The 21,636-nt window shown below is 41.1% G+C and overlaps 2 protein-coding genes across 4 annotated transcripts in view; one reads left to right on the top strand and one right to left on the bottom strand.

Annotated features, from left to right (window-relative positions):
* LOC119147850 (charged multivesicular body protein 3) overlaps positions 1-3,780 on the top strand; it is a 40,296-nt gene extending 36,516 nt beyond the window's left edge. For both annotated transcript variants that reach the window (XM_037387333.1, XM_037387315.1), the window contains 3 exons: positions 909-1,030; positions 2,168-2,282; positions 3,219-3,780. In XM_037387333.1, coding sequence (XP_037243230.1) covers positions 909-1,030; positions 2,168-2,282; positions 3,219-3,352 — 371 coding nt within the window. In that variant the 3' untranslated portion in view covers positions 3,353-3,780. The remainder of the gene's footprint in view (positions 1-908; positions 1,031-2,167; positions 2,283-3,218) is intronic.
* Positions 3,781-6,073: 2,293 nt separating this feature from the next.
* The window catches only part of KDM3A (lysine demethylase 3A), a 31,693-nt gene continuing 16,130 nt past the window's right edge, over positions 6,074-21,636 (bottom strand). The window contains exons 12-26 of one of the 2 annotated variants that reach the window (XM_037387277.1): positions 20,325-20,539; positions 17,119-17,271; positions 16,792-16,887; positions 16,330-16,457; positions 14,382-14,568; positions 13,718-13,887; positions 12,690-12,926; positions 12,121-12,292; positions 11,007-11,097; positions 10,309-10,439; positions 9,408-9,527; positions 9,184-9,323; positions 7,548-7,724; positions 7,331-7,465; positions 6,074-6,822 (exon numbers count right to left, since the gene is read on the bottom strand). In XM_037387277.1, the coding sequence (XP_037243174.1) occupies positions 6,742-6,822; positions 7,331-7,465; positions 7,548-7,724; positions 9,184-9,323; positions 9,408-9,527; positions 10,309-10,439; positions 11,007-11,097; positions 12,121-12,292; positions 12,690-12,926; positions 13,718-13,887; positions 14,382-14,568; positions 16,330-16,457; positions 16,792-16,887; positions 17,119-17,271; positions 20,325-20,539 (2,233 nt within the window). In that variant the 3' untranslated portion in view covers positions 6,074-6,741. The remainder of the gene's footprint in view (positions 6,823-7,330; positions 7,466-7,547; positions 7,725-9,183; positions 9,324-9,407; positions 9,528-10,308; positions 10,440-11,006; positions 11,098-12,120; positions 12,293-12,689; positions 12,927-13,717; positions 13,888-14,381; positions 14,569-16,329; positions 16,458-16,791; positions 16,888-17,118; positions 17,272-20,324; positions 20,540-21,636) is intronic. The other variant, XM_037387285.1, reaches the window with a different exon arrangement.

Below are 21,636 nucleotides of genomic sequence, written 5' to 3'. Positions count from 1 at the left end.
GTTCCCTTACGCTTACCCAAGCAACAGGAAGGGATCTAGAATTCAGTCTGGGGTTTGTATTAACTTGCTTCATCAGGGGGAAATGACCGCTAGAGGCAAGATTTCCATTTATTAACATTGCAAGTGTAAGGCTCTTAAATAAATTATTGAAATGAAAAATAATATATGCTGTGCCTTCATTTTGCTTCATTAAGGAGTGACCATTTTATACACAAACAGGTAAGTTCTCCGTGATTAGGAAGCTGCAAAGTTAGATGGCAGAATTTAAGAACCTCAGAGTACCCTTAATTACTGCGTTTTGGTATTGATGTAACAACATGTATGAGGAGAGTTTATAAGCTATGTTATGAGAATAGCCTCTGGAAAGAGTATTGTTAAATTCCATTTAAACTACACTTATTTCCAGGTTATTTGCTTCAGTATTAATTTTCTAGCTTACTTTTTGCTATAGAGCTATTGGATTAGAGTTTCTGCCAGAGTTAGTTTCCACTACCCAGTGTTGGGCAGAAGGTCCCTAGTTTGGGCAGCAGGCAGGCGTGGAGCTGGACTGTAGCTCTGCCGGTGAAACCCTCAGCCAGACCTCTGGCTGCTGAGGGGCAGAGGCAGCAGCTCCTCAGAGATCTTTTTTATGAACTGGGTGCAAGGGGGTTGAAATCTCTCTGCAGGCCAGCTGGATTGCTCCAACTAATCATACAGGACTCTTACCTTTGCTGTAAACATAGTTATTTCAACATGGGTGGAAGCTGAGCTTTTCCAGGAAGGTACACAAGAATGAAGGAGCGGGATACCCATTTCCTTTTTAAATTGCCTAAACATACACAAGTTTTTGTCCATGTAGGGAGCATGTAATTTCTCCACTTATGGTGGTGCAGGGATTGTTCAAGGTTTTCTATACCTCTCCTTCACAGCTGTCCTAAGAGTAGCGGGTTCATTGCAGAAGAGCACAGAAGTCATGAAAGCTATGCAAAATCTAGTAAAAATCCCTGAAATCCAAGCAACGATGAGGGAGTTGTCCAAAGAGATGATGAAGGTAAGATCTATAACGTAAATAAGACTTGGGTGAACAAGAGGTGGTCATTAGTGTGCTGTGCAATCGCTTAGGTGGCCCCTTTGTCGGAGAGCTTGTGTAAGCTCTAACCAACAAATTATAGCAGCATATTAATAACTGGGGGCTTTCTAGGAAGTTATTGTATGTGGGGGGAAAACTCTTGACTCAGTGATGCTTACAACATGTTCGGTGTAAGGCTTGAAGCCGAAAAAAGCTGCTCACGTTGATGATGGAAGGAGGAAGATCAGTCCCCAGGTAGAGCAGTGGCAGCTTGGTCATCCTAGTCCAGGGGCTGGGGGAGACCAAGGCTCACAGCAGGATTCACGCCTGTGCCCAGGGACCGTTGGTGTCCTGAGGGAGATTGAGTTCCCTGCTTTCAGGGATGAAAACATTCATGAAGACCTACCACAGCCTGTTGTGGAGTGTCAATCTGGAAGTCCTGTCTTAGGTGAGATGGCCAGCCCGATACTGGGTTTAAAACACCTAGCTTCGCGTCTTCATGTGATGAAAGTGATTTTAAAGTATTTAAAGTATTAAAAATTCTCTGTCATGGTCATTATCTTTCCAACTACCAAAATTGCTTTGCTTTTTCCCTTGCCGCTTTAGACTGTTTAGTTCAAATCAGTTTATATCTTAATAATTTTACAGTTGTGCACCAGAACAATTTGGCCAGATCTAGGTTGCAGGCCCTGCAAAAAGAACTGTTTTCAAATGCAGGTAGAAAAAAGGAAAGCCATGCCAAACACTCAGCTTACAGCATGTGACACGATTGGTACCTCATGACTGAAGTTCACAGTTGCATTTCACGTGCTTGGAGCAGGCTGGCTTGTCAGTGTTTGGACACGCAGCAGCAATGAATATTAGCTTGAGGGTTTCAAAGCGAGAACACCTGTATTTAATCCTCAGTTTTCTTACTGCTTTTCCTGTGCACCAGTTGTACAGATGCCTGCTTAAATTGTGGGTGGGTGTGTTGGCCACCCTTATGTGACAGGGCAGCCCCAAACTGGAAAGCCCAAGTAGCCAGCAAGCAGTTTTTAAATGCCTCACTAGGCATAGCTTGATCTCGAAGGTAAGGGGTGCGTCCTCTTACCCTGCTGCTGCCTTTTTGTTTTCTGCCAGGCTGGTATTATAGAGGAGATGCTGGAGGACACCTTTGAAAGCCTGGAGGATCAGGAGGAAATGGAAGAGGAAGCAGAGATGGAAATTGACAAAATCCTTTTTGAAATTACAGCTGGTGAGTGAGTTTGTGCGGAGAGCGAAGCCTTGCCCACTCTATTCAGTAAGAGGCGGCAATCTAAATCTTCATCTATTCTGCCTTAGCCGCGTGCTCCCAGTGGTGTCTTTGCCTTCGCTAATAGGCAGAGGGCTCTGACAAACTGGTTTCTCAGGGCATACTGGCGGAGGAGGCCAGTGCGGGTCAATACAGTATGAGTAATGCGTGTCAGCTGATGCCTGTGCAGTTCTGTAACTGAGGCTTTAACAGAGCAGTGTTTGCACAGTGAATCCTCTTAACAAGGTGAAATTCATATGATTGACTAGATATACTGTTATTCATGAAGCCAGGAGCTAAACTTGGCTGCATTGCCTTGGGTGTTGGGCTGTGTTGTGATTCCTGGCTGCAAAATGCTGTTAGTGTCTTGTTGGGGGGAAAACAACATCAAGCAAACAAACCCTAAACCAAAACCCCACCCAAACCCCCAGCTTCTGCCTTACAGCTCATGAAGTAATGATCTGCTGGTTGAGCTGTTTGACTTAGTAATGCTTGTTCTTGTGACACGGCGTGACGAATGTGAGTACCGAAGCTGTGCTGAGCTGTAACAGGCTGGAAGCGCAGCTCCCCGGCTCCTGCCCTGCTGGTACCTCATGCCCAGCCGCTGGCTTGTTGCCCTCTGGTTTCTCATGTCCTGTTTTCCTTCCTGTTTCCTGGCTGGGCGGGCGGTGGGAGCCCCCAGGTGAGCAGTAGCCTCCACCCCAGCTCCCCGGCAGCACAGAGGCTTGGGGAGGGGTGGACAAGTGTCTGTCACCGCATCAGCCAGCAGCTGATTGAGTCAAACATTTTTTGTGTGTGATCTCTATCAAAAGTGACTGAATTATTTCTGATGTGCCCGAAAGCTGCTAATTATTAAATGAAGACCTGATGTGCACTAATGAGCCTGTTTGTTGTTTGCAGGGGCCTTGGGTAAAGCACCCAGTAAAGTCACAGATGCTCTTCCAGAGCCCGAACCCATGGGAGCGGCCGCTGCTGTTGACGAGGAGGAAGACATCGAAGCGATGCAGTCACGGTTAGCTACCCTCCGTAGCTAAGGACGAAACGAATGTGTATAGTTTGCCTTTTCGCAATGGGATATTCTGTCCTACCTTCAAAATGCAAAACTTAATATGTGAGAATACTTTATGTAATATGTATATATATTATTTTTTTTTTCTTCCTGGGGATTGTTATTCCCTAAGAAACTGCTGTAATATAATTCTCGGGGAGTGCAGTCTATAGAGATTATCTTACTGCTTTCTGTTCAGGCTGTCTCCCCTGTGAGAGGCTGCGGTGAAACGATAATAGTGGTGTAACGTTATGTATTTTAAGATATGAAGTCCTGAAATACATTCTTAGCTCCAAGTAGCATCTTTCCCTAAAAGGCACTTCGGCTTAATCTGCTCCCCAAAACCTCCAGTGGTGTAGTATCTTTGTTTTTCGAAATCACTACGAATTTTATTAAAGCTGCTCTTAACATTCACTCCTGTGCATCGGTTTAATCTGCATCACTTTAAGCTCTTTTCACAAACAATATCCACCAATAGCAGTTCCCTCTGGTTTTCTAACACCACTTTTCTCCCCCCCCCCCTCCTTTAGCACATAGTTAAAGAAAAGCTCTCAGTCAGAGCAGCTGTTAAATAGCTGCTCTGTCCAGATAGCTGCTCTGTCCAGGTATGGTGTGTTCCAGGGAGAGATGTGAAAGTGGTGGCTGCTCAGCAGGTGGAGGCGGGGGATGGTGAGCAGTTTTGCCAGCCCTGGAGGCAGCGGCTGGCTTCCCCTGCCCTGGATCAGAACAGGCCCTAAGACTGATCCTGTGTAATAACCTCCTTCAGTCTTTCAAGATTTGTAAAAATTAAGCGAGGTTCCCCCCGGCCTTCTGAGAGCAGCTGCAGCAGAGCAGCATTTGTTACCCACTTTGCTCCTCTGCGAGCCCAGTTAATGGAGTTCAGTGGTTTTACAGACAGTTGCTACACGGAGGTTTCCAGCCGGTATTTTGTCAGTCACTGGAGCACGGGCCCCAGGGGAGGTCGCTGCAGCTATCCCCGCCTTTCCTTAATCATTCTGGGTACTATCACCCCACTGTTGCCCAGCCGCAACTGGTGAAAAGCCATCTGCTGCCTAAATGGCACCTTTTTAGGGTCAAAGGAGAGGGGTGTCTCTTCTCAAGGAAAAAACTTAATGTGAAATGATAAATTATTTTGTGTTGTGAGTCACAAAAGGCAGTTTGCAAAGCAAGTATCTGCTGTGTCAATGCCACAAGAACCTCATCGGCAAAATGAAAGAGTTTATAATTTTAAGGAAGATTTACCAAAAGAAAATGAAGCCTGTACCTAATTGTATTCCCTCAGCAAGGGCAGAGGAACAGGCAAGGCACACACCACCCCCAACTCCGGCACAGGAACCCTGGTGCTGCAGGGCTGGGCACTCACTGGGAGAGCCCTTCCATCCTCACCCCAAACGCAACAGGCAAATGGGACAGTTTGTTTCTTGTGGTCTTAAAAATCCAGGGAGGACAGATCAGAAAAAAATTAAAATCAGTTAAGAGTCAGTAAGATTGGGTAGAAAACAGTGCAAGAAACCCAGGCTGAACCGCAGCACATGGGTGAGAAAGGCCAAAAATCCAACTTCAACAACAGGTCTTGTCATACACATGTGTGCACATCCAAGATGGGTGTGACTCCTTTCCTTCAGAGGTGACATCCAGCTAACGCTCTGCCTTCAGGGACCCTTCACTACTTCAGGCACAAAACGCCAAATGAAGGCTGTGTTGCTCTTCCCTAGAAAAGCCAGCTGAAGCAACTAGAAACAAGCCCCACTACTGTGCGTTGAGTTGGAGGGAGGTTTTGGCTAACACAGGCACAACTGAAGCTAGCAGCGCCTCCCTTCCTCACCTAGCATTATGGATCTTGGCACAGGCAAAGCCAGCTGTACATGTCACCTAAAAGACCTGCGGCTCTGTCCTGCAAAGGGACTGCCCTGGGGGCAGGGCCAGGCTGCTGCACATGGCACCCCCAGAGCCAGAGGCAGCCACCTCGCAGCTGCTTCACTGAGGGTTTGTTCTGCGGCTGGAGTTGCGCTGGGTGCCTGCTTCTTGAGGGGAAGGAGGCAGAGGCGCCTATTTGCAGTAGACAAACCTCCTGTCACACTTTATGCTAACTGAAGAGACTCCTACAAGTCACTGCATCTGTTCCACTTCAGATCCTGAGGGATAGGTAAGAGCAAGTTTCTTTTTTGGGGAGGGGAGCTCAATGTAGCAGGTGAAGTAGGATGGGGAGGGGAATTTGCACAGAGGTTGTCAATTTGTTACATAGAGTTCAGAAAAAGTAATTTCTGGTTAAGGAGGAGGTTCCCCCTCCTACAGCTACCCCTGCGCATCGCAGTGCTGGAAAGGACGCTGAAGGACAGAAAGGTTCATTTACCTCCGCTGATCTCATGAGCCCAGAGATACACTTTTCCACTCTTGACCCCTGTGACTCTTTATGAAGATGTTTTCAGTCTTTCTCCAAGCAATTTTGGAGCAACATGTGTGCCACTGAACTGCAAAACTGACTTGATGCAGACCATAGTACTGGCAGAGAAGCAGCAGTCAAGCTAAGTCACACTTTGGTTACCTAAAAAAAAGCTATTAACAGGTCTGGCGCTGCATTCATACCCTAAGTCTTCAGATGCTTTTAACAAACAGTATATGATACATAATTTTCTTTTGCATTTCAAAGCACTGCATCAAATTAACTACATTTTTAAGAGGCAATTGAAGAAGCCAGGCAAGGAACAATATTTGAAATAGAAGAATTTTATGTAGACCATTCAGTGTTAAAAACCAGAGAATCAAACATCAGTTCAAATTAAAGAGCAGTTTCAAACAGAGGACATTTGATTAAAAGCTTTTTTTAACATTTAGAAATTTAAATACATTTACCTAAAGATGGTTAACCCCCATCTCTATGTTACTATACAATAGCTTAAAGCTACTTTTAAATGCTAGTTCTATGTTAATGTGAAATTCCAGAACTGCATTCTTATTTTTATGTAAATTGGTTATGAAACTGGGTGACTCCCTACTTCCTCCCACCCCAAAATAAATTTTAAAAATTGGAGCTTTACAATGTCTTGAGTAATATTTTTCAAATGAGTAATTTGGAATAGTTTCTGACAGTTTTATAGGAGGTATTTTGTACAGTTCGGAGAGCAACTCCATATAAAGTTCTATTGCAACCGAGCATTCACAGTATGCCACAGTCCATACATATTACTACATATACATATCAGGTTTGTAAACATTGGAAGAATACACAGAACATAGTACCACGATCCTCTGGTACTGCTGAAAGGAAGATGAGGTAACATTCATATAATCTCAAAGTCCACAGAGGTCCTGACTGAGTAGTTAAAACAGCTGCCAACGCTTCTGTTTCATAGTGTGTGGTTAAGGCTTTCTACCTTACGGTCTGCTAAGGCTGGATTCGTTAGCTCTCAGTATCCCAACTGCATCTTTAACAGCGTGGTATATCACATTCTTCACCTAGGAGGAAAAGGCAGCTGCTTAGTTTTACGAGTAACAGCATGGTTAGGGTCACATCGGAAGACTGACGTAAAGAACACACCTGCACAGCTTTCCCACCTCCCCACAGCCTACGCAGCTCCCTTCCAGCTTAAACACCCTCACCTGCACGACCTTCACGCACATCACTAACTTGTGAAAATAAGGCTCATCCTAACAGGGTATAAACTGACACCCTGTAGGCCTGAGTATTGCGAGTTCAGCTCAAGGGAAAACAAACTGAAGAAGAAAACAATTCGAGAGAAGCTTCAGAAGGCTTCCTCAAAACTACTAAAAAGCTGTAACAACTCAAAAAACTTACTGAAATTCCTCTTCGAGACCCAATGCATCAAAGCTGATCTGAACATGAAAGCAACTTGGGTTGTGTGAACACGTCCCCTTACAGGTTTGGTGAGGGTTGGTTGTTGGTGGGGATTTTTTTTGAAAGGGTTAAGAGGAGCAGGGGTCATCTGGAGCACTGGTGAGTTACCTGCAATTTATCTTCATGGTTCGTATGCGTATGCGACAGATATCTGAATTCCTGAGTAAGCCAGAAGCAGTGTTTGACATGCTCTGGGGATACAAAGTCTTCTGCAACTTTAATACAACTGTACAAATTATGCACCTAGAGAGAACAAACAAGCATTAGCCGTGTGCTCAGAAGGCTGCCCAAGTGGCCAGGCTGTAACAGTCTCCCTGGTCCTTGCCTGATGCGGAGCTCCTGCTGGAATGAAAACTACGTCTCCTAGAAACTGTACAATAGCCCAGCCTTGAACTCCATACTCTTGATGAAGGCGTTTTCTTAGTGATCGGTCCAAGTACCAACTCTGATCATGAATGGGATCATGGTCGACGGGGTTTTCTTGACCTTGTTCTTCTGCAACCTGGAAAGTCAGAAGTTGACAGGTATCACCATATACCAGTCTTACTGGACAATCAAGACCTATCCGTGGTGTTCCACATAGACACGTGCCAGAGTGATTTGCACCATGGGTTCAGGTATAAAAGAGTTACACAACGAAAGCTCTGGATTCCTGTTCTGTCCTTACTTTGTCAAGGCTTCATCGTTTCTCAGCCCCTCTCGCTTTACAGATGCGTTGCAAATGCAAACGCAGGAAACGCAAGTAAACCCAATTTACAGCGAGAAGAAACAGAAGGGCAGAGTGACTCACGTGTTCAGTGGGAACTACCATCATATATGGATCAATACTCTTACACTACTATAGCCTGTAGCTGGAGGAAACTACCGAGTGTGGAATTCAGCCCCGAGGCCAGCACAAGCCAGTGTGCTTGCTGACCAAAACAGAGGATGCAAACTAGATTTTCAGGAGATACAAGGCTAGGAGGCACAACAAGCACTTTAGAAGGGAAAACTGAGGGCTGTGGGGAGAGATTTCTGCAAAAAGTTCCAGTATAAATCCAATTTACTGTGGCAATCATTTACACCCAGGACTATAGCCCCAAAACTTATTGGGCAGGAGATAAACAGCTTGCTTCTACTCCCAGACAAGCTGCTGAAAGCCTCACACCTGCAGGTAAGTATGCTACAAGGGACCAAGAAGAGGTGTGAGGCACATCAAAACTCAAAATGCCAACACTTGCCAAATTTGGTATCATGTTTTATCAAGTATAAAATTTGTTCTTTGTTAATACTAGATCTGCTGTAGCCTCTCTAAGCTTCTGCCCAAAACAGCTGTCAGGCTAACAAGGCTGACTGTTGTTCAGATCATCCCATTTATTCTTTTAAACATCAACGTACTAGCTCTTTCCACTTCTACAGCACCAAAGATGTCCCAGAATTAAGACCAACAAGAACTCTGGACCATTTTTTTTCCTGAATTTAAACACTGAAACAAGCCCTTTTGGATACAGTATCCCATCTTTACTAAACCTTTAACTCCCATGAAAACATCACTTGAAAATTCCCTTAATCCAAGCCTGATAAAGGTATGGGGAAAAAGAAATGTAGGAAAAGGGAGAGAACAAGGAAGAACTTTATGTACCACATATTGTTCTGACACATCCCAAGAACATCTCCCATGCATGCTTTTAAGAAGGATCTAGTTTAAAATTAAAACTGTGGTTTTGTTTAAATCTACGCCAGCTATTTGTTTGTTACATAACATTACTCGTGCTATAAGAAGTGTAGGCAAAAGTGATGCATCTACACAGAGGATAACTTCAAGCTTCAACTCCCTACCCTCCTCAGATCCTACAAGATTCATGGCACAGTAGTTTTGCATTGAATACAACTCAAGTACATTTGTTTCCAGAACAACTGGGATAGAAAGGAGAAGAGTTGTCCACGGATAGGTATTTGCAAGCCCATACAGAACGGCTTACCTTTTTAAGGAATTCACGGATCTTCTCTGTATCTTTAGCAGCATAAATGTGCCACAGAGCGCCAGGTTTTTCTCGACTTTCAGTAAAACGCTTAATTGTCAATTCATCAGAATCGCCATCTTGTATGGTTTTAAGTACTTCTGTGGAGAGTAAACATGAGCAGTTACACTAAAGGAGATTCCCTCCAACCACAGAAATACCCTCCCAGAACATAAAGACTTTACCCTCTTCTTGGTCAGCCTGGCCTTTGGGGATACCCACATAAACCATAACATTAGCAGCATCAGACACATCCAGATGGAGATTTGTTGTGCCGTATTTCCTATCCTCTGGTGTTATTAAGCCTGGGAGAAGGAAAAAGAGAAGAAAAAAAAAAAGCAGGTACATTAGTAAGACAGAAAGAAACCTTATGCCACTCTCAGCAGCACTATTTCAAAGGACCAGAGAGCTTTTACTTTGATCAGCAAATAATTCCAGTACAGCAATAAACTTTACATCCAGAACCTTGCCCCATCTTGTTTGTGTCTTCCCAAGTGATCTGTATCTTATATATACGGGCTAGGTATACAGTTATGTTTAAGTCCTGCTAGAAAAGGGTTTTACAGCAGTTTAGAATAAAGCATTCTCAGAAAGCATTTCTGTTTCACTCTAAAAGGCAGCTGCTACAGCGTTTACTAGCCAGGATCTCTTTACTGGCCATGATCAGGCTTAGTTTTAAATGCCTTCTGAGTAACAGCAGATGAACTAGCCATAGAAAGAACTGCTGAAGAAGAGATTAAAAACTAGGCGATACAGCCCAAAAAGGAGAATTAACGAAAGCAATACAGCCAGAAACAGCAAACAACAGATATATGTGGCCAGGAAAGAAAGGCGGTGTATGTACATGTGGAGCAAGTTGCTTGGAAGACTGGAAATAAGTATTATTGACTTGAAACCACCTGGACAAAAAACATTTAATAAAATCATACAATGCTCTGGATATCACTAATACCTGTAAGTAAGCCAAAGTTTGGTTTTCATATCAATGGTATATTATCTACAACAACAAGGATTCATTTAATTCACAGTAAATTGTAATTTGAATGTGTGGTCAACATGACCTTTGGAGTGAAAGAGATTCCTTACCATATGCATTGTACATCTTAGGGCCCAAATCTGGTCGTACAAAATAGTTGGGAAGTCGAGAGGCAAGGTTGAGCTTGCCACCTCTCCTAGTGTATTCCGGCAATGGAATATTTTTCATCAAATCATCAAACCTAAATTAAAACAGCACATTTCATGTTAAGAACTGATTAAAAGCAGCAGACTAAAACAGACTGCAACAAAAGCTTTCTCCAGTCAAAAACCTGTACTCCTTCCACCAGGGGTTTTACTGGACACCATGAAAAGGAACAGAACAACCAAGATATAGGAATATAGCAGATAAATAAATGTAACTGCTCTGGAGTAATGCTATTTCCTTGTGTAATTATCTCAACTAATATCAAACAGAGTAAGTCAGAATACTTAAAAACGTTTAGCAAAAAAATAAGCTTCAACAGAACCTTAGATTTCAAAACGACCGAGGCTTTTGGGAAGCTTCCAAAGTTTAACCAATCATTAGCAATTTTAGGTACTCACTTTACCTGGCAATAAATACAACGAACTATGTAAAAATTTATCATAAAACTTGTTTAGCATTTCAAGCTATGTCAGGCATCTCACAAAATTGTTCACACGCGACCAACTGCTTCTCAAAGCTGAAGCAGGTGTCAAAATGTAACAGCATTCCATTATTCTGAGGGTGTACCACACAGATGAACAATTTCTTTGTGAATTCATACCGGGAAGGCATCATATCTCTGAAGTCTTCTCCTGGAGGCCAGTCTTTAAGCTTCAACACCATTGGCTCTCCTTCTTCTGTTCTCAGGCGACCTATTGTCAAATATTAACAAGTCTTAGGTTTTAACAGTTGTACAACTCAAAAATCTAAAAGATCAAAACAAAGAAATCTTTATCTTAGTTTAAAATCATGTTCATTTCACAACTATGGATTTAGAACTAAAGACAAACAAGTTCATCTGACACCACAGTTGGGTATTATTGCCGTGACAAATGTGTGATGACAGGAGGTTTCAGACTAGACAAGTAGCCTTTGCCAGCTCCCCTGCCCAAACACTTCCTACAATTTAGCTCAGGCAACGGTCTTGTATTTGATGTTAGAGTAGCTGATGACAGAACCAAATCTTTTCAAAGATCAAGTAAAAGAAAGGTGCAAGTGAGCCTTCCAGCTCCCACTCTTCTTGCCCCAAGTACCAAGTTCCATAAAGTTTGCATCACACAAACAGATGAAGTAGAACTCCAGAAGCCATGGCAAGTATTAGTGCTCCTGAAAAAAGTTTGTTTCCACCTACGAGTGAAAACAGCACCAAACCTCATGCTCATCTCCTTTCCCCTGCCTTTGTGGTTGTGGTTTTGGGTTTTCCTTGGGGGTGGGGTGTGTGTGTGTTGCAGGGTTTTTTGTTGATTTTTTTTTTTTAAACCAAGTAACTTTAGTTCCTTAGGAACAAAGGACACATGTAAATTAAAAAAGCAAAACCCAATTATCCTGTGAGCAGCAACCCTACACACGCTCTTTTATGTTTCAGTGAGGTGGGCAGAAAAGCTGACAGGTGAACCTACTTACTAGGAAGATCCCAGACTTTCCCAGAATGCTTCCCCAAAAGACTAAAAGGCAGCCAAACATACTTTTGAAGGACAGTCCTCTGTAGGGCTGGCAGTTTCGATCCAGTCCACCATCCCACATACATGGTGAGAATACATTGCAGACACACTGTCCAGGATGAAAAAAAAGCCTGGAACATCTTTTACACTGCTTAAAGATGACAAATTCATGCTAGGGCAAAATTACTGCTGCTGAAAGTTTTACATGGTGGAACAAGAACTCACAGTACTTACTTGAAATATCTTCAAATCCATCCCAGAAATCCCCTACAGTAGCTCCAGTGATGATTTCATTGGTCCTGCAATTCACCAGATCTACTTCCTGTTGGCCAAATTCCTTCCTAAAGGACTCAGGTCTCCAGAGGTCTGCATTTAATTTGTGATGCACTCCTGACACCATTACAGGCTGTGAAGAAGAGTAATACATTCTGAAGAATTATTAAACACCAACAATTCTAATTCCAACCAGAACAGGGTAATGCATAAAATGTACTGAGCATGTGAACACAGGCACTTTGCAAACATTGTATTTTCCAAAATAAATCCTCTTACCAGAATTATGCCATGCATTTGATCATTCTTTATTTCAAACTGTGAGACAGCTTTTTATACAAGCTTTAAGTTCAGCAGAATGCTTAGAAACTGATTTCAAATAGTAAAATATACATCCTTTTATCCAAGGATTTAACTGTTAGTGTAGTACGTTTTATGAAGGCTGAGCATTGCTTATCATTGCAGTAAATTTGTACCCACACTTCAATTAAAGGGCAAAGCACATGAACTGAAAACCCAGAAAAATTTACCTGTCCCTGCTTCCAGCACTCCCTGAAGACATTCCAATTACTTTCATTGTTGGGATCTTGAAGACATAGCAAGCGGTTATCACATAACCAGTAGTGAGGCGTATCAAAGCCCATTATTGTAGGCTTTATAGTCAGTCCTTGAGGCTTCTTAGGCAAGTCTGTAATGGTTCTATTTTGCACCAGAGAAGCAAAAATGTCATCAAGGATTTTGGGTGTAGTCTTGAGTCCATTGTCTGTCTGGTTTAAAAAAAAAATAAAAAGAAAGAAAAAATAACAAAAAAGACAGTGGTGTACTTTTCTGTTGCCTGGTCCTGCAGACTTAAGATAGTTGCCACTTTCAAAATTTTTCACTTGAGCTCACAATCATGCATAGAAACAAAAATCTGCAGAACTTTGCTGCCTAGAAACTCACCATCATTAAATGCCAATGCCATTGCTGACATTCTGGCATAAGAAGTTCTGCTCCGATTTACATTTCACCAACACTGCAGAAAACCATGAAATACAGCATGGAACAGGACTTTCTTTATATCAAAGAACTGAAATGCAGTTACACCAAGGAACTCTCAAAGCCATGTTTTACCCCACCATTTTGAAGTCATATCTATAAGAGCAAACAAAGCCCAGGAACATCTGAAGTGAACCAGTCTGCAAATGAACTATGAGAAAGTCACTCACCCACCACAAAGATGGAGGGAAAAACATTCTAAGTTCCTTGATGCTTATTTTTTGAGTCAAATGGACATGCCAATTAATACACCTGCCACACACTAGCCTAAGTAAATTAAGCTGCTTTATCAGTCAGTCCCCTGTCCCTCAACAAGCAAGACTTGCTGATAGTGCCACTAAGCTGCTACTCCAGAAAGCACAAACTGGAGCAACACAGAAACTAAATTAAGTCCTTTTTCCCAAATGAAAACAGAATTTTACTTACTGCAATAAACATTTGTGGTAATTGTTCACAGGTTTAGAACAATAGTCTAAGGCTGGTATCAACTCAAACCTGTAAAACGAAATTTTTCACATACCTTTCCTCCAGAAGAGTTTAACAGATTCCGGAGGAAACCTGTGTTATTGTTGCTCACAGGTGTTAATATTGCACTGTTGAATGTCTGCAGGGCTGCAGAAGGCTTGGCTAAAGTAGGGAGTGGCTGAAGAGGTTTATTTTCATTCTTTGAAATAGGTATGAGGAGTTTCTCTGAAATGAAGAAAAGAACACATCTGAGAATGAAACAAGAATTAATCCTCTGAATGAGAAGTATATGATTTGGATTAATTTTATTTAAGGTAACGAGATACTTCTATATGCATACACATAAATATGCACATATATATATTTATAAAAATAAACCCCTCCCCTCAATACGTGTGGATGAAATACTCCTTTTACTTTCTTCAATACTGCAAAGTTTTTAAAAACACGTCTGAAAACACATTCTCAAATTGAATTTTCAAGAATACTTGCACGAATGAGGTATTAATTCAGCTTTCAAAAAAAAAAAAAAAAGCGCTAACCCTGTCAGGTTTTACTCTAAATCATTGCCATGGACCAGTTTTGCAGCTGACAGGCACTGAACACCCATCCCAGCAGGCAGATTATAACATTCTCAACATAAGATATTGCTGGGTCTGATCTATAATCTTCTGACAAATAGCCACAAAGTGTTTATTCTTCACAGGTTCTGCACATACCTTTGTTCTCTTTATTCACGTTTCCACTTGTTAGATTTGATAACCAACTTAATGAAGGAGAAGTATTCACTGAAGCAGTTTGTTTACTTCCAACTGGTGACTTCAGAGGAGGATCATGTGTAGTGACTTGTGGGCTTGGGGCGAAACTGTTATGTGGAAGGCTGGTCCTCTCTCCAGGTACCAAGTTCTGAAAAAACAAAGCAAAACAAAACCACAAATCAAAACTCTGTTAGATACAAACACACTCAGAAAGGGGAAGCAAGCAATAACATCCAGACTCATTTTTTTATTCCCCCCCCCCCCCCCCCCCCCAAAAAAAAAGTTTGTCCCTTCTAACAACATGTGATCTCCACAAGAGGTCAGCATTGCATCCCAGTTTCAGCCAGAGATGACAGCGCAGCAGGATTCGGGATCTCCTGACAAAATTAACAGCAGGCAACAGAGACATCACCCCTCCAGACAAGCTCAGAAAGCTGAGTTTCCCAGATGCATTTTCTGGGACTGCTTTGGGAACCAAATGTGGTTTTAATAGCATGCACTTGCAACCCTAGGGATAGCCAACGTTCAGATCAGGGCTAAGCTGGAGGTCTAGCTCAGTAGACGGAAATACATAGTGCTCCTAAATTTTTACCCTGAAAGGCAGCAGAAGTCCACTCACCTGCCAGGTCTAAAATACGCACACATATGAGTGCAGCACCAGCTAGCCAGCGCAATCCAAGCACAGGACTGCTGTACATCTCCTGTGCAGCTGATCCACCTACTTATTTGGAGATTCTAGGTAACAGACTAAGCAGAACTACTGCTTTGGCCTGGGATCCTTGCGTGACTGGCTAGATTTCTTCTGTCTGCTCAAATATTACCCAGTCAAGAAATTATTCTGTACCTATGTCTGCTTATTGCTACATTCTTTATTTCATCTCTTAATAAATTCTAATGCTTGGTAAGGATTCCAACTATAATATAACATAAAATGCTTCAAACTAACAAGCTTATCCTCACACAACCAGTGCAGTACCTAATTTTACAGAGAGGTATAGATAAATTTCAATGCAGCTCTTTGTCCAGGGTCACAGAGGAAATCTTGAGAAACAGAATACTGAAGCTAGTCAGTTGTAGGCTAACTTTTGAATCATGTAAGCATCTTCCTCACTTTTAACACTTAACAGTATCTTTTATCTCTTCTGTTGATTACCAACACCAAAATCAGGTTCAGCCTGCTTCTCACATTTAACATATTTTCCTCAAAGTAAGTTTACAAATAAGCACACAGCAAAATTAAAATTACTTAATTAAAACTGGTTTCTTGCAAGATGCTGCAAAACTAGGCCATTAATTTGTGCTCTGTTTTCAAAAATGAAAAAATACTAGCCATTAACAAATAAACATATGGTGTTGGTTTTGTTTGTTTGTTTTTTAAATATAATGATCAGCAAACTTTCTACGAGGATTCTCAAAGAAATCAGCGCTTCTCCTCACTGCTCTACCCCTCACAATTTTATTCATGGTTTGTTCTTTTATGAATTTCAGTGGTCTTCCACCCTGCATATTCTTTTAGATGCTGTATGTATTGCATCTCCAGGACCCAAGGGATACTTCACAACCATTCCCACTAGTCTATTCTTAAGACTCCTCTCTTAAGGGTTCTGTCAATCTAATCCTATTTTTGCTCTAAAAAAATCCTTACTGAGTGTTTTTCAAGAATAGGTCACTTACTGAGGCATCAGCATGTCAAAGGGACACAATGACATTTTCCCCAAAACTCAAAAAAACAAACCAGAAAGACAAATACTGAATATAAATTTTGAAGTAAAACCTACATGGTGGGGTTATCAGTAGCGGTCAGGATTAGCATGCCTACAAAATCAATTACCGTGGGCTCCACATATGTCAAGTAGGAGACTGAGGCAAACCTATACTACACAGACATAGCACGAGGCAGTAGCAATACCTGTTTTGAATCCTCCTTTAGAGTTGGCTTTGATAGCGCCTTGAACTGCTTATTTGCACAAGGACAATTTGCTTTTATTCCCCATTTTGTTCTTACGGAGTGAACAATATCACCAACATCATAGAGAGCTGAAGGAAAAGAGTCATTAGTGAGCTCACATGTAGTCAGGGCATCCAGCATTCAGTAAGACTTTTTAAGAAACTGTGTAGCCTATGGAGGTAAACAATAGTACACGAACACAGTTCATCATTAAACAAAAAGTTTAGCTAAGTCTTTGTAAAGGTCAAAGATAAAATATTACTAAGTACACAGGCTGTTTCCAGTCCTTGGGCAATAAACACTAAGCTTTTACTAACTTTATTACTAAGAAAACCCACCCCCTCACTCAGTACAGTATCAACAAGTTAGAAAAGACAGCAAAAGCCTACAGAATTTTTCATATCCATCAAGTATATGAAATACCTTTTCCAGGAATTATTTGCGTAGGCATTAGATTCTCTGGTTCATGTACCTGCCCCTTCACACATTTAAACCAGGAGAAAGTATCCGAGTCATCATCTGTAAAACAAAACAATTTAATTGTTTTATTAGTGCATCTTTCATCCTCCTCTGGAAAGTTACATATTTTGCTGTTATTGATATATGAAACTATGGGCCTACAACATGTTCTTTTTGTTGGGAAGGCTTATCGTCTTGTTGTTTCAGGTTGTTATTGACTTCCAAGTTCAAAACACAGGTTTTCTTTTCTTTCTCCACTCCTTCGTTTAAAGCAGCAATGTGCATTCTCACCTTCATGTAAGCTTTTTTTCTTCATCCTGTAACAATCCACACACACGCCAAAGCCACACTTAGAGCAGACCCAATGAAGGTTGAAGATTGTGGTGTCACAGACATCACACATTTCTCGCACTCCACGAACTGCCCGCTTCCAGGCTACCTGTCCTGCAGTAATTGACAGATCAGTCAAAGTTAGTTTAAAGAAAACAAAGTATTTGAATGTTAAATATATCTACATTAAAGTAATTCACTAATACAAGACTCGGACATGTTTTTGTATAGGAACTCCAAAACAAAGCCTTTGCTCTTACGGATTCAGAAAAGTAGGTCCAGAACAGAGTCTAAGCAATCAAGACCATTTTGCCGTTTCCTGTGCAGCGCCAACTACATCTCTTCTAACATGTATTTGCCCAAGTTAACATGCACACTGCCAACATTCTCCTATATGGAAATTCCACAGCTACTGTAGAAAAAAGAAAAATAGGGTGCTACTAGCAAGCTACACTTAATGCCTAGCTTGCCACAACTAGCTTGTCCTTGTTCTTTATTTAATAGCGTAGTGGGCAAGTAGTTTTCTTCCTTTTAGTAGGTTCTCTATACATTTATAGGTGCATATCAGACCTCAGAATGGTGAGCTGTTCTTGTCTGAAGAACTGATTACTGCTGTTCAGGTTCCTTATGCACCTGTTATATTCCACCTTTCCTCACCCCAAGTCACCTCTTGCTTTTGAGCAGAATATCCCAAGTGTTGACAGTAATTTCCAAAAAAATTACAAGCCCTTCCAGAGCTGTATTATGTGCAGATTATTTCTATCTGATCTTCATTTCACTATGTCACAGCTAGAAAACTAGATTAGACAAAAAGCACACATCTGCCTCCTCCTACCTGCTTCCACGCTTATAACTTCTCCAAAACTTCTCTGCCCACAACACTTCTTACTTTTAAAAGAGAGTTATGAGAGACCATGTCCTAACGTATGCTAAAAAACCCACACCAGGATCCAAGACATCTGTTGCTTTTTATTCTGTATAATGGCCATGAACTATGTATGGAGAAAAACTAGAATAACTTGGCACAATTTGTTCTTAAGTAGGAGGCAAAAATTGTCTATTTGCTTCAAAATTCTTCTAGAAGACAGAGGTCTAAATATCACCAGCTCCATTCTTCTCTGCCTTTTAAAAACATGCACTATATTTACCATTTTCTAGGCCAATCCTCCGATTTCCCCCAAACAGGATAAAGGGGTTTTTGGTTATCTTTTGCATGTCACTTCATATTTTGGTTTTCTGAATTATGTTCTATTCTACTTTTCCTATTCTTTTGTTTCCTTTCTGTAGTTTGTAGTAGAACCTGCCTCCTCCTTCTCTAGGTCTCCTTTTGGTACTTGGTGGCCAAGAAGTAATGTGATCTAAGAAACTGTTCTTTCTATACTAGTCAATCTTTTACTACACAGGGATGATTTCACTCATGCTCTTCTACTAATCCCTTAATGAACTCTCTTTAAGGAAGTTCTCCCAAATTATTTTCTCCACACTTGCCATGTGGTTCTACCTACCAGTCCAATAACTCACTGGTAAAAAGAAAGGAGGGCTAATCCTTAAGACATACTGTGGAGTACAAAAATAGGGAAACATAAATGATCCCCTGGCAAGTAGCATCAGCCCAAAATACTTTGACATGTTGGAAAAGTTCAGTTTACCAGAGGCAGAATTTTTATGAAAAGGTATAATTTGATGTGAACTCTGCCGCAGAAAGTTTACCATAACTTCAAATTGTGGTGGCAGAAGAATCTACCTTTTTCCCATGCCAACTGAGTGAGCACTCTTACACAGAACCATTCAAAGAACAAATATCTAGACTGTAAATTACTTCTTTCCTACTGAGGACAATAAAAATATCTTCCATTTTAATGAAATTAAGTTCCCTTACTCTCACCAGCTGGGGCAGTAAACAATCAAAGAAGAATCAATGACATTTTGTTCCTTTCAAACCAACTTCAGAATTCACATGTGTCTTGGTTTTTTTTTAAGCAGAGGATGTTTCTGGTAGGTATGTTAACAGATGGACCCTCTGCTATTAATAAACACCACACTTCCCTTTTGTTTCATGAATTTCACCCAAAACTTCATCCTCCTGAAAGCATTTCAGTATTCCAGTCTGTACCTCTCACTGGCTCCACAAGCCTAAGCATGCTCCAGTTCAAGTGAAGAGCAGAGCTTGCAGAGCCCAAGCAGCCCAGGCTAAGACCCCACAGCAAGCATTTCTGAAGTATCTCAAGTCTTCCTTCCCCTTCTGAGGGACGTTCAAGCCTACTTATTTTTTTTCCTTCTATTCAAAACCTTGGAATGACTAGTAAACCAAAATGATCTTTACATAACATCAATACTACCCAAATGCAGAAGGCCTTGGGTAGATTGTCTTCTAAACTGTCCGGCATCTCAGTCACATACTTAGAATCCAAAAAACAAACATGGTTTTAAGAGTCATTCTACTCTGAGAAGCAATTATGCAAGATCACAATCTTCCCCATTTGTCTGCTCCCGTTTGCTACAGAAAGGTTCCGATATAGCCAAAAACCTGTGTTCAAGGATGCAAAGTTTTCCTTGTAACTGACAGTACAGCTTCATCAGTGCAGACTCCACCACCACCACCTCTCTGGTCTGTTCCCAGTAGGGCTGTATGTATTGCTGGAAACAGTCCTACTGGAAACTTCCAAGTTGAAGGAAAAAGATTTCTTCACTGACCTAACAGGCAGCATTAGGTCCATTACACAAGAACAACAAAACAGGACCAAAGCAACCTAACAGAACCTGTGTGGTCAAAATGACAGCTTTTTCATTTAAATGCTAAGAACAGGGGGTTTTGGTTGGTTTCTTGGTGTGGGTTGGGTTTTTTTGTTTGGTGGGTTTTTTCCACACATTTTTTTTCATAACAGAATTACACTCTCTGCAACAGGAAAAATAACTTGATAAATTTAGAATTCTTTTGACAAAGAAGGGTAGCATTACTCTTCCCTTGCCCCCTGCCTGTGAGCAAAGAATTGTTGACACTAGTTTACACTGGATCTTAACCATTACCTCTCTGAGAAGACAGGGAAACAATGGAGTCTTATATGACATTTCTAAATGAACGCAATATATTCATACACAGGTTAGGAGCTTAAAGTTTCACATAAAGCTATTAACATACAGATTATTTTAATACAAAATGATCTTACTGTGTGGTTCAATCGTAGACATAACTTCCTTTTCAGATATCACTAGCTGACAGAAGTGGTCTCCAATGTTGGCTAGGATATACTTTGCTGTGTCAAGATCTAAACCCACAACATTTTTTGATAAAGGTAGCCACAAGCTAATAGCCTCAGGGTCATACTTATTTGGAGTTAAGAAACCTTCCTCACGCAGTATTCCATGCTTATTAAACTGCAACCTGTGGAAAGAGGGGGGGAAAAGAAGAAAACCCCATTATCTCAAATGTTTTATCAGTTCACGTTCATTCCAATGAATCAATGCCCAAATTGTAAACATGTGTACTGTATGTCAATGAGTGTAACCCTTAATGATTACAACAGACATGGGTAAACATATTGGTCATTAGTGTTAAGCTTAATGTATTGTTAGTTAAAAAAGCAAACAAAAAACTCAAAACATCAGGTTTTTTTGTAGTAAGTTCCTAAAGATTTTTTTTTGTTCACACAAAATCAAATCAGGTTAACAATTTAAAAAAATGCACTGGCATTAAGGATCACATCTAGAGGAGGTAACAGTAAGAACTTAGTAAGTACAACTCACAAGAGAAGTTATAACACCTTAAATACAGAAGGTATTTCAGTAACAATTAATTTGGAAGTAGTTGCCGAAAAAACCAAACCTGAACAGAACTTGTGTAAGTTACATTCTTGAGTGATTCTGAGCAGGCAGAAAACCCGGTATCAGTATTGTTAATAGTTTATTAAATAAAAACCATCAAGAGTTCCGCTCATGTTATCAGGAACCTTTTTACTAAATGCTGTAGAGGAAGTTGACTTCCGATGACAACATGCGCTCACTATAGTGTTAGAGTGTGGCAAGAAAACACATGCTGGCAAGCAGTATCACCAGACAAATGCCATCTTCAGACTTTGCAGATTTCATATTCAGTAAAAAGGGATGGTTTCGTTAGCTTCAAGTTCTAAACAGAAGGATTCAACTGCTTTGAACTGCAAGTCAAAGTACAAGTCTGGATTTTTACCCTGAGAAGATGAATTAGCATAGCCTGTTGTTACTCTGGTCTTACGTGTTTTTGAACATTTCAATTAACATCAGATTATCCCCAGATTTATTATAGTAAAATCTCTAATCTGACGTTAAATAACACATTAGGAACACTTTTTTAAAAAAAAACCTTTCAGCTAGAAAGAGTGCAAGGGGGACAGTGTTGCAGTGAAAGAATAAACTTCAAGAAACAAATGAAAGAGTGGAAGAGTATTTTTTTCGTGATCTTTGCAACCTTTCCACTCTCAGTTTTCTCTCTTCAAAAGGTCTTCG

This window comes from Falco rusticolus, chromosome 1, assembly GCF_015220075.1.
Source record: "Falco rusticolus isolate bFalRus1 chromosome 1, bFalRus1.pri, whole genome shotgun sequence".
Classification (NCBI taxonomy): domain Eukaryota; kingdom Metazoa; phylum Chordata; class Aves; order Falconiformes; family Falconidae; genus Falco; species Falco rusticolus.
This window is presented reverse-complemented; position numbering and strand designations above follow the sequence as displayed.